At 44.5% G+C, this 14,719-nt stretch overlaps 1 protein-coding gene across 2 annotated transcripts in view; it reads right to left on the reverse strand.

Moving 5' to 3' along the window:
• Nucleotides 1-3,682: 3,682 nt before the first annotated feature.
• The window catches only part of csgalnact1a (chondroitin sulfate N-acetylgalactosaminyltransferase 1a), a 35,192-nt gene continuing 24,155 nt past the window's right edge, over nt 3,683-14,719 (reverse strand). For both annotated transcript variants that reach the window (XM_066711620.1, XM_066711621.1), the window contains exons 4-8: nt 13,425-13,526; nt 6,590-6,768; nt 5,958-6,052; nt 5,758-5,839; nt 3,683-5,115 (exon numbers count right to left, since the gene is read on the reverse strand). In XM_066711620.1, coding sequence (XP_066567717.1) covers nt 4,826-5,115; nt 5,758-5,839; nt 5,958-6,052; nt 6,590-6,768; nt 13,425-13,526 — 748 coding nt within the window. In that variant the 3' untranslated portion in view covers nt 3,683-4,825. The remainder of the gene's footprint in view (nt 5,116-5,757; nt 5,840-5,957; nt 6,053-6,589; nt 6,769-13,424; nt 13,527-14,719) is intronic.

Below are 14,719 nucleotides of genomic sequence, written 5' to 3' on the forward strand. Positions count from 1 at the left end.
TCTCAGCACCATGGGTAGGGGAGTAACCCACAGGGTCACAAGGAGCAGGAAGCAGACCGCATCCGCCCATTCTGCAAGGCCCGGGGTCTGGAGACGGTATGTTGCCCTGATACTGAAAATTCCTCTTGGCAAACTCTGAGAGACTGCCGTGGGATCCTGGCAGGGGCTGATGCAGAGATGCCCAGCAGCACAGCACCCTCCTGAGTCGAGTGTATTGGTTCACAAACGAATCAATGGAGCAACATCCAGTTGTGCTCATTGAAAAAGATGTTGCTTGTGTGAATGGACAAAATGATGGAGATTCCTGGATTTTATGGACATAGTACGAACAAGGGGAAACTAAAGATTAGGGCATGTATAAAACTGTCCAATGCACTAGTTAGAGCTCATCTGGATACTGTGTACAGTTCTGGGCTCCACACTTCAAGAAAGATATCGCTGCTCTAGAGGCAGTTCAGAGGAGAGCAACCAGACTTATTCCAGGTCTGAAGGGAATGTCCTACTGAGAGACTGAGGAACTGAACCTTTTCACCCTGGAACAGAGGAGACTACATGGGGACTTGATCCAAGTCTTCAAAATCATGAAAGGCATCGACCACATCAAACCAGAGGAGCTTTTCCAGATCAGCAGGGACACACGCACCCGGGGACACAAATGGAAATTGGGCTTCAAGGCATTCAAGACAGAAAACAGGAGACACTTCTTCACACAGAGAGGCGTCACAATCTGGACAAACTCCCCAGCGATGTGGCTGAAGAGACAATTTGGGAACATTCAAAAACAGACGGGATAGGATCCTTGATCACTTAGTTATTAATGGACACCAAACGAGCACGATGGGGAGAATGGCCTCCTCTTGATTGGACACTTTCTTATATTCTTATGTTCTTATAAGCAACTTGATCCTCGTTAATTTATTATTTATTATGTATTTATTAATTGCAGTTTTGAGAACCAGAACTGAGTGAGTGAGTTCAGACAGTTGGGCTCAGGAGGGAGTGTTTATTATTGACGTGTGTCCGTCATCTTCCCCCGTTCTCTGACCGAAATGCTCTGATGGGAGACAGGCCAAGAGGAGGGAGATGTGCTGTGTGAGAGGAGCGATTAAAATGTGTTGACCATCCATTTGTTGTGTCCATACCGTTTGAATTTGGGTGCCATGGTCATGACAGCTCACACATGGGGCTGTTTTAAAACAAGGGTTTGATCAAGAAGGCAATACAGTGTGAGAATATCCCAGAGAAGGAATCGCTCATGAATCGCTCTCTGTTTCTGTGTTGATTCTTTCCTCCTCTCTCTGCTCAGAGCCCGACACTGACAGTCACAGAGAGCCCCCTACTGGTGCATCCCAAAACTGCTCCCAACCACACGTTTCGCACACTTTCAGTAAATAAATATGATAGTGTCACTTTTGATTGATTGATTTAAAATGTATATATTATTTGTTTGGGTATGCACCTATACATATTCATATTCATGTATATTTTCCTCATGATTGGAGAGTCATTGAAGTGTTGACACTATTTCCTGTGACAATGCCTTGTTGTCAACGTTTTGTACAAAATCATAATAATACTAATGACGATGATGATGCCCTAATCATACGCTGCAACAGTTTCTGTCGGAAAGTGGGTGAGATAATTGAAATATAGACTTGCTTATCCCAAGTAGAACACAAACTTAATTTAAGGTTTATGTATGTGTAACCTTCCAAGATGTATCTTTTCTGCAGATCCGTTCAACAGAGAGACACATGAATGAACCCCCTGAATATGAATGCATTATTTAAAAGCACCACATATTAATGTAACTGTAATTGTTTAAACTGTTGCTTATGTTGCTGATTGATCACATTGTAGTGTTGTGAAACTGAAGCATATGGCAGGTTTAATGAATATTGAAGAACATATTTATGTTATGTTATTAAGAAAGCAGAAAGTATAACACACACACACACACACACATTCTGTACAAAATACTTTAGGCTTTTAATACAAGAGTTCATGAAAAGATTCTTGTAGACACCCTGTAGAGACCACTTTTGTGATGCCCCCCCCCCTCCTCAAAAAACTACAGTGACTGAAGTGAGAAAAGCACGAAGATGACATTTAAAAGCATCTACAGTGAGATTTCAAAGGCATCAGGAGTGTCAGTAAACTTACTGTATTAACTCTGCATCATCAACCATTTAAGCAGCACTTTTCTACTCCTTCATAATAATAATATCCTGCACATCAATCATTGCCAAGTGCATTGCTAATATATATATATATTATGTATAGAACTATATATTAATGTACAGGCTTTGGTAAAACAAATATAAAAATAGGGATATGCTTCACTATTTTAGATCCTGAGAACAGAGGTATATAACTCTTTGCAGCAGGAGTCCATATGACAGCGCCTCTCTTCCTTTAAGACCGTGAGAGATTTTATCTTCATGGTTTTTATCGTGAAGCTGCAGTAGCTCGGCTTTTCACTCAACTCTAGTGAAACTGTCTAGTCTAAACTCAACTGTGCTATTGTGTTGGACCGTTTCTGTTTTAAATGGAAACTGCAACCCACCTACTTTTCGTCAATTATAATCCTGTAGTTGATGGATTTGTGTTTTGGAGGAAGAAGCCTCTTGCTAGAAACAGACTGTGCCATTGAGTGCAGGGTTGTAATTTGCAGGCAGCAGGTAAAGATTCAATTAATCCCAGCCGTAAATCAACTGAGGCTGTGGTGCAGTTATAGGATTAGGCCACTAGGTGGTTACTATACCTGCAGTAAAAACGCTCTCAGTCTTTAGGTTGGCTAAACTGGCCTTTGAGTGATGACAGAATTTGATCTTAGACATAATTTGAGTGATAAGGTGAGCTGGGAGCTGAGTCTGGTACTGATCTCTGAAAGCATGCTCCAGATGCCACAAGAATGATGGTCCATTTAATTTTGGTGGCCAGAGCCGGTCCAGACAGTGAGGTAGCTGTAAGAGACCCTCAGCGAGCTGGAGTGTCCATTTATTTTCTATTAAAATTGGTTAATGAACCACAGCCAAGAGTACTGCATCAGCTGGCCTCATCTCACCTGCCCTGTCCTCTCTGCTCGGTCGGTCTTGCCTGCTACTGTTGCCGTCATATTCACAACTAAAGGACTGATTTAAAGAGGCCACTGAATATTCGGTCACCTGCCACTTAAGTTCCCCACAAGTGGGGTGTGATATGATTTTATTCTGCAGCAAAGTCTTTCACTCGAGCAGATGTAGGTATTGCTAAAGCTGTCCTATCTGCACTGTCTGATGAGATGCTGCAGCAAAAGTGTCTGTAACAATGAATGATTCACAAAGCAGATAAAACAACACAAAACAGACGAGAGAAGCCCACTGAAGTTCATTCACAATATAAGATGCCTCGGCTGCTGGCTGCTGTAAAACATATCATTCTATTGTGGTATGAAGCGTTGTGTGACCGTCCTAAACGAGTTTGTGTTGAAAGAAGCATCTGTAACAAGGAAGTAAACTGCATGCACTGTGTGTTGTGTGTACAGCTGAGGTCTTTCACAAGAACTGGACGGCCCAATCCTCCATCCAGCATGGGCTCCTCACTTAAAGCAAAGTGATATTACTTCTGCAAACGACACCCCGTTGATCAAGAAAGAAATATCCCCCTAACCCAGACAATAAAGTACAAGAGGTTCACAAAATAACAACAAAACACTTTAAATACAACAAAAGGCAGGAAGTGAACTGGAAATTAAGCAATTGCATACTTCTAAAAATACAAATCAATAAAGACTTTTGTTTTTTGAAAGACAAATAAATATTTTGAAATGCTTCAACGGAAGATGACATTAGGGATTATGTCCGGCAGGCACACGTCCTGTGGCAAAGGTTCGCGGCACTACACTGTCTCGCGGCTTCGAAACAGGCTTGAGTGTTATGTATCAGTCTTATAAATTATAAATAACACTTCCAGGTATTGCCTGCCATTGCATAAAAAGGAAACCGGCAGCCCATTTCTGATTCTGTCTTGGCTTTACTGCTTTAAAGACTGGAGTTTGTTTTTATTTCCGCTATGCCCCATACGAGCCAGACCTCCATTCGTATCTTAAAATGCAAGACACTTCTTCCTTGTCACATTGGGTTGATGTTCAGTTCTACTAAAAGCCACCATGAGAAATGCCCAGTCGAGTGGAATTGCAATAAAACCCTCAGTGGCTTCTGTCTCCATGATGCAATCGGACTGTTTGAACTAAAAACAAGTGTCAAAACAGGTGCACTGCTACCTGGCTTTATTTGTGACATTAAAGGCCTCTTGGGGACGTTAACGAAAATCACTAGATGCGATCACTTCAGGTATTGATTCAGCGCCGGCGGTTTAGGCTTGTCTTTATATCCCCTGTCGCTGTTCTTCTGCAGCCGAGTTCTGAAAGATTTATCAGCAGGGATAAAAGGCCTGTCTGGATCCGTGCTGTCAGCAGTGTTGCTCTTCAAAGATCAGCACAGCGCAGGGGGTCTTGGGACAGCTGAGGCGGGCCTGCCTGGGTGAGTATCAGACCCGAGGGTACCACACTGGCAGTACTGGAGCAGTAGAGCATTAGCTGTCCATACTGGCTCTGGGCGCAACATTTAAATACTGTCATTCAAATTCTGGAGACCTTCAAAAGGTGCACAGACAAAATCAATGTTTCTTTTCCTTTCATAAATATTGCATTGCAAAGAACGCACGCTTATGCATAGTGTATAAACTATAAACTATGTGAAGAGCATGAATATATCAAAATGACACAAACAAACACAAATCATCCCCGCCAGCCCCGGCCGTGCTCCTGTCTCTGGGCGTACGGTCAGCTCTTCTTGGCAGCGCTCCTGTGCTTCTGCTTGCGGAGGTGAGCCTCGATCTCGTGGCGGAAGAACAGCATGCCCAGCTGGCCGTGCGACGCCTCGTTCATGGCCTTGGACTGCATGCACATCTTGTACTGGTCGGGCGGCAGCTCGTCAGCGCAGCGCTTCTCGTGCCACAAGTGGAACAGCCCCCTGGCCGGCGCTCGGACCACCAGCAGCTGGCTGTGCAGGTACTTCCTGTACAGGTGCACGTCCTCGCCGCCCCAGCCCTTGATGTCCACGTCGAATCCGCCTGAAATAGAGAGAGACCCCACATTCCCCGTCACTCAGAACTACATCCCTTAACCCCTCGTCACCCAGAGGGAAACACTCAGTTATTGGCAAGGCATTCAAGACAGAAAACAGGAGAGACTTCTTCACACAGAGAGGCGTCACAATCTGAACAAACTCCCCAGCGATGTGGCTGAAGAGACAATTTGGGAACATTTAAAAACAGACTGGATAGGATCCTTGATCACAATTAATGGACACCAAATGAGCACGATGGGGCGAATGGGCTCCTCTCGACTGGAGAATGTCTTATGTTCTTATTCTTATACCATCACAATTTTTACCCAATTTGCCTTTGGGTTCCTAGGGGTTAAAAACACGAAGAGCAATTCTGTCTCAATGTGTCATTGTGGCCAAACTCACCATGAAACCACAAGGGAATTAGGGGATGCTCTGCTGATTTCATTTGCATTTTGTAGAAAATTAACTAGATGTAACAATGTGATGCAAAATGTCAGATGAATATTAATTTCACGTGTTTTAAATACAGAGCAGGATAGGAATCACAGGTATTGAGTTTTTGAGTTGAAACATGACCTGGGCAATGTCTTGTGTACCTGTATCTTTAAACTCTTGGCAAAACCAGCCCAGCATCGCTGCTTACCTATATTGATGAAATCTGACCGATACTGGCAGGTCATCCCGAAGCCAAAATCTCTCCAGAAGCCTGTATCCTTCTTGATTACCTGCAGAAACCAGGGGGATTGTGGGAGATCTGTTACAACACGCTTGCCCTGCCACCCCCATGACAAACCCCCATGAGCTCCGAGTCGTGTGGGCGAGTGTGAGCGTCGGGTACCATACCAGCTGCTGCTCTATGGGCGGGAGAGCTCCGTGATGCCCGTAGATCAGACCGGGGTTATACTGGCTGAAGAGAACCGGATAGAAAACCTTCTTCCCTGAGAAAACAGCAGAGGGACAGGAGAGGGAGAGACAGAAACACCGTGTCTGTGAGTTATATTTCCTGCTGGCCAGCCCGCTCAGAGACAGGCTATTTAAGAGAAACGCCGAGATCTTGATCCAGGGGGAAGGGTCTTACTGTATAAATAAGGGATGTGAAAGACGCTTTGTTAAACGCAATACAGCTCCCGTCTCTGTGTTAGGGAAGTCTCGGAGGGCTGACGGGTTGCACATGTTTCTGTGGATTGTGTACTTGGGGTTTTTGCCCCCCCACACACACAAGCCGTACAGTGCAGACTTTATGAATCCACAGTCACTGCTCTGAGACGGGGTTTACCACATGGGCTCTGGCAGGCTTCACGGCAGCACCGGCGATCTGAAGTTACAGTGTTGCCTTTGGAGAAACATTGATCGGAATCGCGCTCTGCCTGGTCAGACGCCCAACGCTTTACACATCAACCCCCACATCACATCTGGGGACCCCTCACTAGGAGCCCACCTCTGCAGAGCCTGTCCCCATCCTTTCCTGGCCTCACCTGGCTGGGCATTGAGTCTGCAGGAGTTGAGGAAGTCGGCAGTGAAGTAGATGTCCACGTCGCAGAAGAACATGAGGACGTTGCCCCCCCTCCAGGCGCGTGCCCCCACGTCCAGCCCGCGGCCCCGGGAGAATTCCCCGTTCAGCTGGATGAAGCTGAAGTTCTTGAAGTTCATCTCCCTGCCGGACGGCGCACAAGGAGAGTCCCGTTAGCAGCCACACGAAGACAGAAACATAACGACATACATGAATACATACAAACACACAAGTACAGAATGTTGTCCTCCAGTTCATGGGCGGACCACAGATCACAGCTGTACAGTTTACTCTTATCTCCTCCATAGCTGTATACATAAGGATCCCCTGATGAAACACAGTGCCGGCCTGAGCCCATCTGATAGCGCAGCACTCCCCCGGCACAGACGGGCGGCACCATGACCCACAGATGCCCCCGATGCATTGACCCCGAGTTCAGTTCCCCTGCTTCCCCTCGTTAAGCACTTGAGCAGCTCAGATCTGTTCTCCCGGGTCCGGCAGCTCAGGAACATTTGTTAATTAAGGGCATCAGAAAACGAATGATCTACATTTCTGATACAGTCAGGGCTGCTGCTCGGCTGGAAGAAAGAACCAGCGTCCGGAGCTCCATAAGAGAAAAGCCAATATAGCAGCCTTACAGTGATACTTAATAAAATAAAACATTCACCATAAGTTCCCAATTCAGTTACTCTCCAGAAACTCGATACCCTGATCACAGTTCATTTCTGTGCTGAGCACAGGATAACAGCTGACTCATTCACTACACAGTCAATGTGACCAAATGATGACGCTTTAGATTACAATTGTCATCTTGTTTTTCAACCATTAGCTGTTTTAAAACATAAGTATTTTAAGAAAAGGGGTGGTAATTTTCACAGGAGGTAAACGTTTTATGAATATGGACCTAAGGGATATGTATTTGTGTTCATTTGAAAGTTTTATGCAACACTTGTGCACTTCTGTGTGTATCTGGCTCATTATGAAAAGCACCTGTAATTCCACGGTAATCGTAGTGTAATTATACGCATTACAGTGTGAGATCTGTGGAATCCTTAGGAAGGAAGTTTGCAATCGTGATCGAAGACATTTAATCAGATTTTCCTCCCTTATTCAACCTATTTATCATTTTTCAAAAACCTGAAGGGTGGACAAAAAACAGAGAGAGCGTGTGTGTGTGGGAGAGAGAGAGAGCGAGGGAGGGAGAGCTGTTGACAAAGATAGCAGACACCACTGAAGTCGGTTCTCTGACTGGCGTGACGTGACATTGGGATTTAGTGGTGTGATGTCTTGGGGAGACACTTACCAGGTGAAAATGAAACGGACTGAGAAGACCCAATGGACAGCAAGGGAAAAGCACTATTTTTAATGCAGTGACTACAGCAGCAGTGTGGACAGTCTGCACCACCGAAATCAGGAGATTGAAACACAGAGCTCATGTGCGCTCTCTTTTTTCGGAAACACGCTGAACAAAGTGATTCGAAAGGATGGGTTTAATCACTGCTGGAGCGGTCACAGACTCAGAGTCTCTTGAATTCAAGATACAATCATGTAGTGTAATATTGCCTGGCAGCTTAAATTCATGCCGTACATTAAATCGCAGTACTTTAGTTTTCCTTGATAGTTTAAAAAAATTTTCTCTGATTGGCTGTGGATACGGACCCCCTTTCTGTACCGACGCATGCACAGAGATTGCAGGCATGTTTCTACGGATCCTCTTGCACAGAAGACGTTTGATTCTTGAATTGGGCTTTATTTATCTCAGTATGGATTTGAGTGAAACAGCGTGATAACCCAGTTAATGTCTTCTATTGGTTTAGTGCCCTACAAATGTCAGTGTGAATCTAAATTGTGTGAAAATGATTTGAACGGATTGGATTTTTTCCTTTTTCTTTCCTTTGGACCTCTTTATGATAAAGTACAGGCCTTAAGTATAATGTATATCCCCTTCAAACTCACCATATATGTTCAAGCTATATTACATATCTGGATTTCAGACTAAAATACATATTAAAGATACATACCATGAATGATAAATAGACAACAAAGAGGGCAATTTTGTAAATTTAGTTCCTCTGTGTTCTGACTTCAATCAGCTTGACCCATGAACACCAAAATGTATTTCATTATGAAATCCATATGAATTAACGAACAATATTGATTAATCCAAATCAATCGACATGTAACAGTTTCAGATGCAGGCAGACCTTCGACTTCAACCGTATGTTTAGTATTTGGACGGTGCCTTTTCTGCAGCTACACCTGAGGGAGTTTGAGACGATGCCAGTCCTGAAATAGACCTACGCCATAGAATAATGATCCAGAGCTATTTGCAGAATTGTACACTTCTCTAATTTTCTGGCTTATCTCGGCTGTCTATGTGATTATATCTGTGCGGTCGCTTTCTGTGTGCAACCCAAGACAGAACACAAATCTCCACGTCGGGTTATCGAGGTATCAGCGGGGAGCACAAGCTGCCAGCCGTTCGGTATTTACAATACATGTCTATTACCTCAATGAAAAACCTCAATGTCCTCAGGAGAAAATATTCACTCTGATAATACCATGGTAAACTAAAGTATATTTTAGTGATCACAGTAAACAGACACTATTATTATGATGACTTACATGGCTTTACAAACAGTGACATACAGTGTTCTACATATGCACAACCTGGCCAGTGACTGACACTCATGAGCTTGAGGAGAGCAGAGTGGACTGCAGGTGTCTTACGAATCAGACTTCACATAGCTGCAGATGAAAGAGTAGTGCAGGAGCCATCCGTTTATCTCCATCTCACAGTGTGAGCCATGTGGGCAGAGGTGTCCACCGCTGCAGCCTGCTTTTGTAATACCTCTGAACTGGACTATTATTTATTATTATCTGATTTCTTAGCAGACAACCATTTCCAGGGTTACTTACAATTCTTACAACATACACCTACATGTACCCATTTATACAGCTGGGCATTTACTGGAGCAATCTATGTAAAGTCCCTTGCTCAATCCCAGGTGGGGGATTGTACCCATGACCTCCACTCCAGAGTCCAAAACCCTAACCACTACTCCACACTGCTGTTCTGCACTGATGACCAGACTTATTCCAGGTCTGAAGGGAATGTCCTACTGAGAGACTGAGGAACTGAACCTTTTCACCCTGGAACAGAGGGGACTACGTGGGGACTTGATCCAAGTCTTCAAAATCATGAAAGGCATCGACCACATCAAACCAGAGGAGCTTTTCCAGATCAGCAGGGACACACGCACCCGGGGACACAAATGGAAATTGGGCTTCAAGGCATTCGAGACAGAAAACAGGAGACACTTCTTCACACAGAGAGGCGTCACAATCTGAACAAACTCCCCAGCGATGTGGCTGAAGAGACAATTTGGGAACATTCAAAAACAGACTGGATAGGATCCTTGATCACTTAGTTATTAATGGACACCAAACGAGCACGATGGGGCAAATGGGCTCCTCTCGACTGGACACTGTCTTATGTTCTTATGTAACAAAAAAACAAAACCCATTTATTATTAAAAGAGTTTTAAAACACACAGAAACTACACAGCAGAGTTTCTACCCCTGTATTTAAAAGTATTTATATGACCGCTGACATAAGAATGAGAGGAGATGGACTTAAATGAGAACATTTTAACGATCAAGGAGAACACTTGGCTCATTTGGTAATAAAATTCATGTGATTCGATATTTCTCGGCTCCAAAACACAATTTATCCTCAATATTCTGTGAGGAATGTGACAGTAAATATTTTAGCAGCAGCAGCCTCCTCGAAATACCTTTAAATACAAAAAAGCAAACGTCTTGACGTATTAAGTCAAGAAATTCCAAGACCATGAAGGCATTGTTTTTCTTCTGAGCCGACAGATGCCTCAGTCAGTCCAATTCCTCCAGACACAAGAGCCAACGATCTGTGAGGCTCTGCGTTTGTGAAGGAACTGATGTTGCCTGTTGAAGAAGAATGTTTTCACAGGGTTTCAGAACATTATTTCATTTCCAGTCGCTTGATCCAGAATGTAAACCCAATTACCTAGATTGCTGCAGTAAAAACCCAGCTGTATAAATGGGCAGTTGTATGTAAACAATAGGTGATAAGTGATATTTTGTAATAATTTTAATTTGCCCTGGAAAAGGGCAAGAAATATAATAAGACATATTTTTATTAGTATAATTATTATTATTCATAATTATATTAAAAGCACGGCATACAATATTTAAATTGATGAGCTGAAAGGATCCCACTGACAGGGGGCGCTGTCTCACGGTGAGCTGAAGGATCCTGACCAACGGGAGTCCAGCAGGCCAGGGGTGTCAGACTCCAGTACTGAAGCACCACAGTGCCGTCAGGTGTCGTTCCACCGAGAGCTCTCCATCACTGGATTCGTTTCACCATTTTCTCAATTAGCCTTATCTTATCTACAGATAATAACTTAACCTTTGTGCATTACTCCAGGTGTCGTGACCCACGAGACAGTCTGGAGTCTGGAGAGAGAAGTGTTCGATTCACCCAAAGAATCATTTCAGTAGTGAAGAGATGCTCTGGAACCCAATCCAGGAGAACCTACAGCCTTCAGGCCCAGAGCACCCCAGCGCCGGTCAAAGGAGCCTCGGTCTGCCAGGTGTGAGGCAGCGATGGCTGGACTACAGTCTTGCTCTAATCGTTGCTTTCAGGATCGCTCATTAGTATACTTCTTCCAGAGGAAGAAAAACCTTTTCTCAACCCTGATTCTGTGGAGTTTTTTTCCTTCAGGCAGCTTCATATCTGGTTTCCATTCATCCATCCATCCATCTTCAAAACCGCTTATCCTGGTTATTCAAGGGGAACCTGGAGCCGATCCCAGCAGGCATAGGGAGCAAGGCAGGAATCATATCTGGTTTCCTATCCTGAGATTAATTGTTTTATACAACTTTAGTGAAGATCTTACCAGTTACCTGTCCCTATTTCTGTCAAGGATGTGAGCCAGGTGTGTGTCTACGCTGTGGCTGCCTGGACTCACTCATATCCCGGTCAATCAGGATATTCCAGAGTCCAGAGAATGTTCCTCTATATTTTATTTTAAATAAACCCTCCTCCTTATCGATTCAATAATGATCTAGTTGCTTAGCCACAGAAAACCACACAACAATGTGGAAATTAATAAGAGGTAAGACTGACTGTGGATGCAGCCTCAGATAGACAGGAAATCCACTGCAAAAACTGCAGGCTGTGTGAATAATACTGCAGTTTTCCTGATGGCTTAAAAACAAGACAAAACCAAACACTTGACATTGTAGAATGAGGAAAATATCTCCTAGCAAGGAAAAGGTTAAAGACATCAGTGAATGTCTTCCCCAGATCCTTCAGACAACCAGAGGATGCAGCTGGATGCATATTGGAAACGACTCAGCGAAACAGTCAAGGAACCAGCGCCGCAGAAATGCAGCCCGTCTGACAGATCTGTTCACAAACGCTGAGGGATGCTCTGTGATAACCCCCCCCGGGAGCCAGTCCTCCTATTTTCTGCAGGCAGGGATTGACATCTGAGATTCAATCAAGCAACGCCGACCAAAGGGTCTCTCCGGCAAGTACAATGGGGACGCAATGGCTGAGTGCCAGATCTCCGCCGGCTGTCAAGACGCTGTGACCTTCTGTCATTCTGGGCTTGATCAGAGCTGAAGTAAAAGGCCTTCTAATTTGCTAAAGAGGCAGAGATCAAGTCACTGGGAAGGCCGGAGCACCAGGGGGTTATTCCATCTCAAAAGCTTTCACTTAAGAGGTGCTTTGAAACTTGAATTAGTTTGCAGTGATCGTGATTTTCATTAACGGTCTGGAAACAGATACAGCTTCAACGCGTACAGGACCAGATGTGCCAGATGCACCAAAACAGACACTTTCTCCTTTTGTTATCCTCTGTTTGGCTTCATAAATGTATCCACTGGCTTCTGATTCAGGGGATACATAAGTAATAACATTTTAAATATAAATGCAATTAGAGCTGAAAAGAAGCTGAAAATGAATGGTCTCTGTGATGGAAGACCGACGTCCCTGTGCCATAAACTCCCCAGCCCTTTAGTCCCAGATTTAATTGATGTGAAGCTTCATAAAATAAAAGCAACAGCATTCACCTTCTTTATGTGGTTAGAGTCCTAATTGATTTCCTTCATTGTGTCACCATATTCCACTGTGGATGTCAACCGATACTCCGTCAGAAAGCAAATGTGGCTTTGGCAAATATCACAGGACATTTGGACACGGCTGCAATTCATCTGCAGTTGTTTACATCCGCACGCGCTTTCTGAGCTTCTCGAGTCCTCAGTGACACAAACTCTTAAGATGTCAGCTGCGTGGGAAATGTGCTGGAGGCTGCTGTCTGCATGTCTGTCTGCCAATCTGTTTGTCTGAATGTCTACCTGCCTGCCTTCCCATGAGCCTCCCTGTCTCGAGCCTCTGCAGCTGCGTCCCGTCCGGCGGCTGGGAGGGACTCTAATGGCTCCAGCACCACACAGGGACTTATAAGGCTGCATTTATGTAGCCCCACTGTTTGCTCTTCTAGTTTACTTTCCCACTCATAACATCCACAAATATAACATCTGCCAAATCATGGGCTCTTTTTGTTTTTGTATTTTTCCATTTACAGAGTTTCTTCCCTTGTAACATAAACACAAACACAAGGGTCGTGCAGCCAGCAGGGGCACAAAAGACACACACACACATGCACTAAGACACGAGTGGGAAAAAGCCCCGAGGTCAGGGAGTGCGTCAGATGACTTGAATGGAAGCCAATCGCAGTCGAATCTCTTACTTGGACGTGTTCTCCAGTATCCCTCTCACTTCGCTCACTTGGTCCTTCCCAAAGTAGACCACAGTGAGGTGGACACGGCCGTCCTTGCGAATGCACACCTCCCTGTAACAGGCAGAGAGCAGAAGGGTCAGGGGAAACAGTGGTCGAACAGTTGCACGTTCACAGACACAAACTGGTTCAGCTGCAACCACAACATTCTCTTCATTTGTTCCCCAAACCCACTCGGAGGCTGCCAATCACTGTCATGTGTCTCACTGCCTGCAAACCTCTTGAACCCTCTCTCTCTTTCACATTAGTCCTCCAGGGCTGTCCTCTTAACTGGTATCTCCTGTGACATGCATGTCTTGTGTCAGGATAGGGCTATACTATATCTATATCTATATCTATATCTATATCTATATCTATATACTATAAAAGGAAGTGTTCAGGAGTTACCAAAGTCAGTCACAGGACAGGTGAGAGAGAGAGCTATTTTGTTGTGTTTTTACTTTGAGAAAGTCTTAGCATTCCTAATCTTGTTTTTAGATTTGCCTTAATTGAAGTAAATCTTATTCCTAGTTTGCCTTAATTGTAGATAATTCAGTCCAGCTCTTGAGTGGTAGACTAGACTGAAGGAAAGGTGACCCAGTTTGGGATTCTGGAGGTGGAGTCAGTGAGTCAGTGAGGTGACACCTGGCAGATGAAATTCAATGTGGACAAGTGCAAGGTATTACATGCAGGTCAACTATAATTACACTATGGGAGGAATAGAACTAGATGAAGTAACGCATGAGAAAGACCTAGGAGTCTATGTGGACTCCTCACTTTCTCCATCCAAGCAATGTGGGGAAGCAATAAAAAAGGCAGAGTGTTAGGGTATATTCTCAAAAGTGTGTAATTGAGAACAAGGGCAGTGATGTTCAGACTGTACAATGCACTAGTTAGAGCTCATCTGGATACTGTGGACAGTTCTGGGCTCCACACTTCAAGAAAGATATCGCTGCTCTAGAGGCAGTTCAGAGGAGAGCAACCAGACTTATTCCAGGTCTGAAGGGAATGTCCTACTGAGAGACTGAGGAACTGAACCTTTTCACCTGGAACAGAGGAGACTACGTGGAGACTTGATCCAAGTCTTCAAAATCATGAAAGGCATCGACCACATCAAACCAGAGGAGCTTTTCCAGATCAGCAGGGACACACGCACCCGGGGACACAAATGGAAATTGGGCTTCAAGGCATTCAAGACAGAAAACAGGAGACACTTCTTCACACAGAGAGGCGTCACAATCTGAACAAACTCCCCAGCGATGTGGCTG

Source organism: Amia ocellicauda, chromosome 8, assembly GCF_036373705.1.
Source record: "Amia ocellicauda isolate fAmiCal2 chromosome 8, fAmiCal2.hap1, whole genome shotgun sequence".
NCBI lineage: Eukaryota > Metazoa > Chordata > Actinopteri > Amiiformes > Amiidae > Amia > Amia ocellicauda.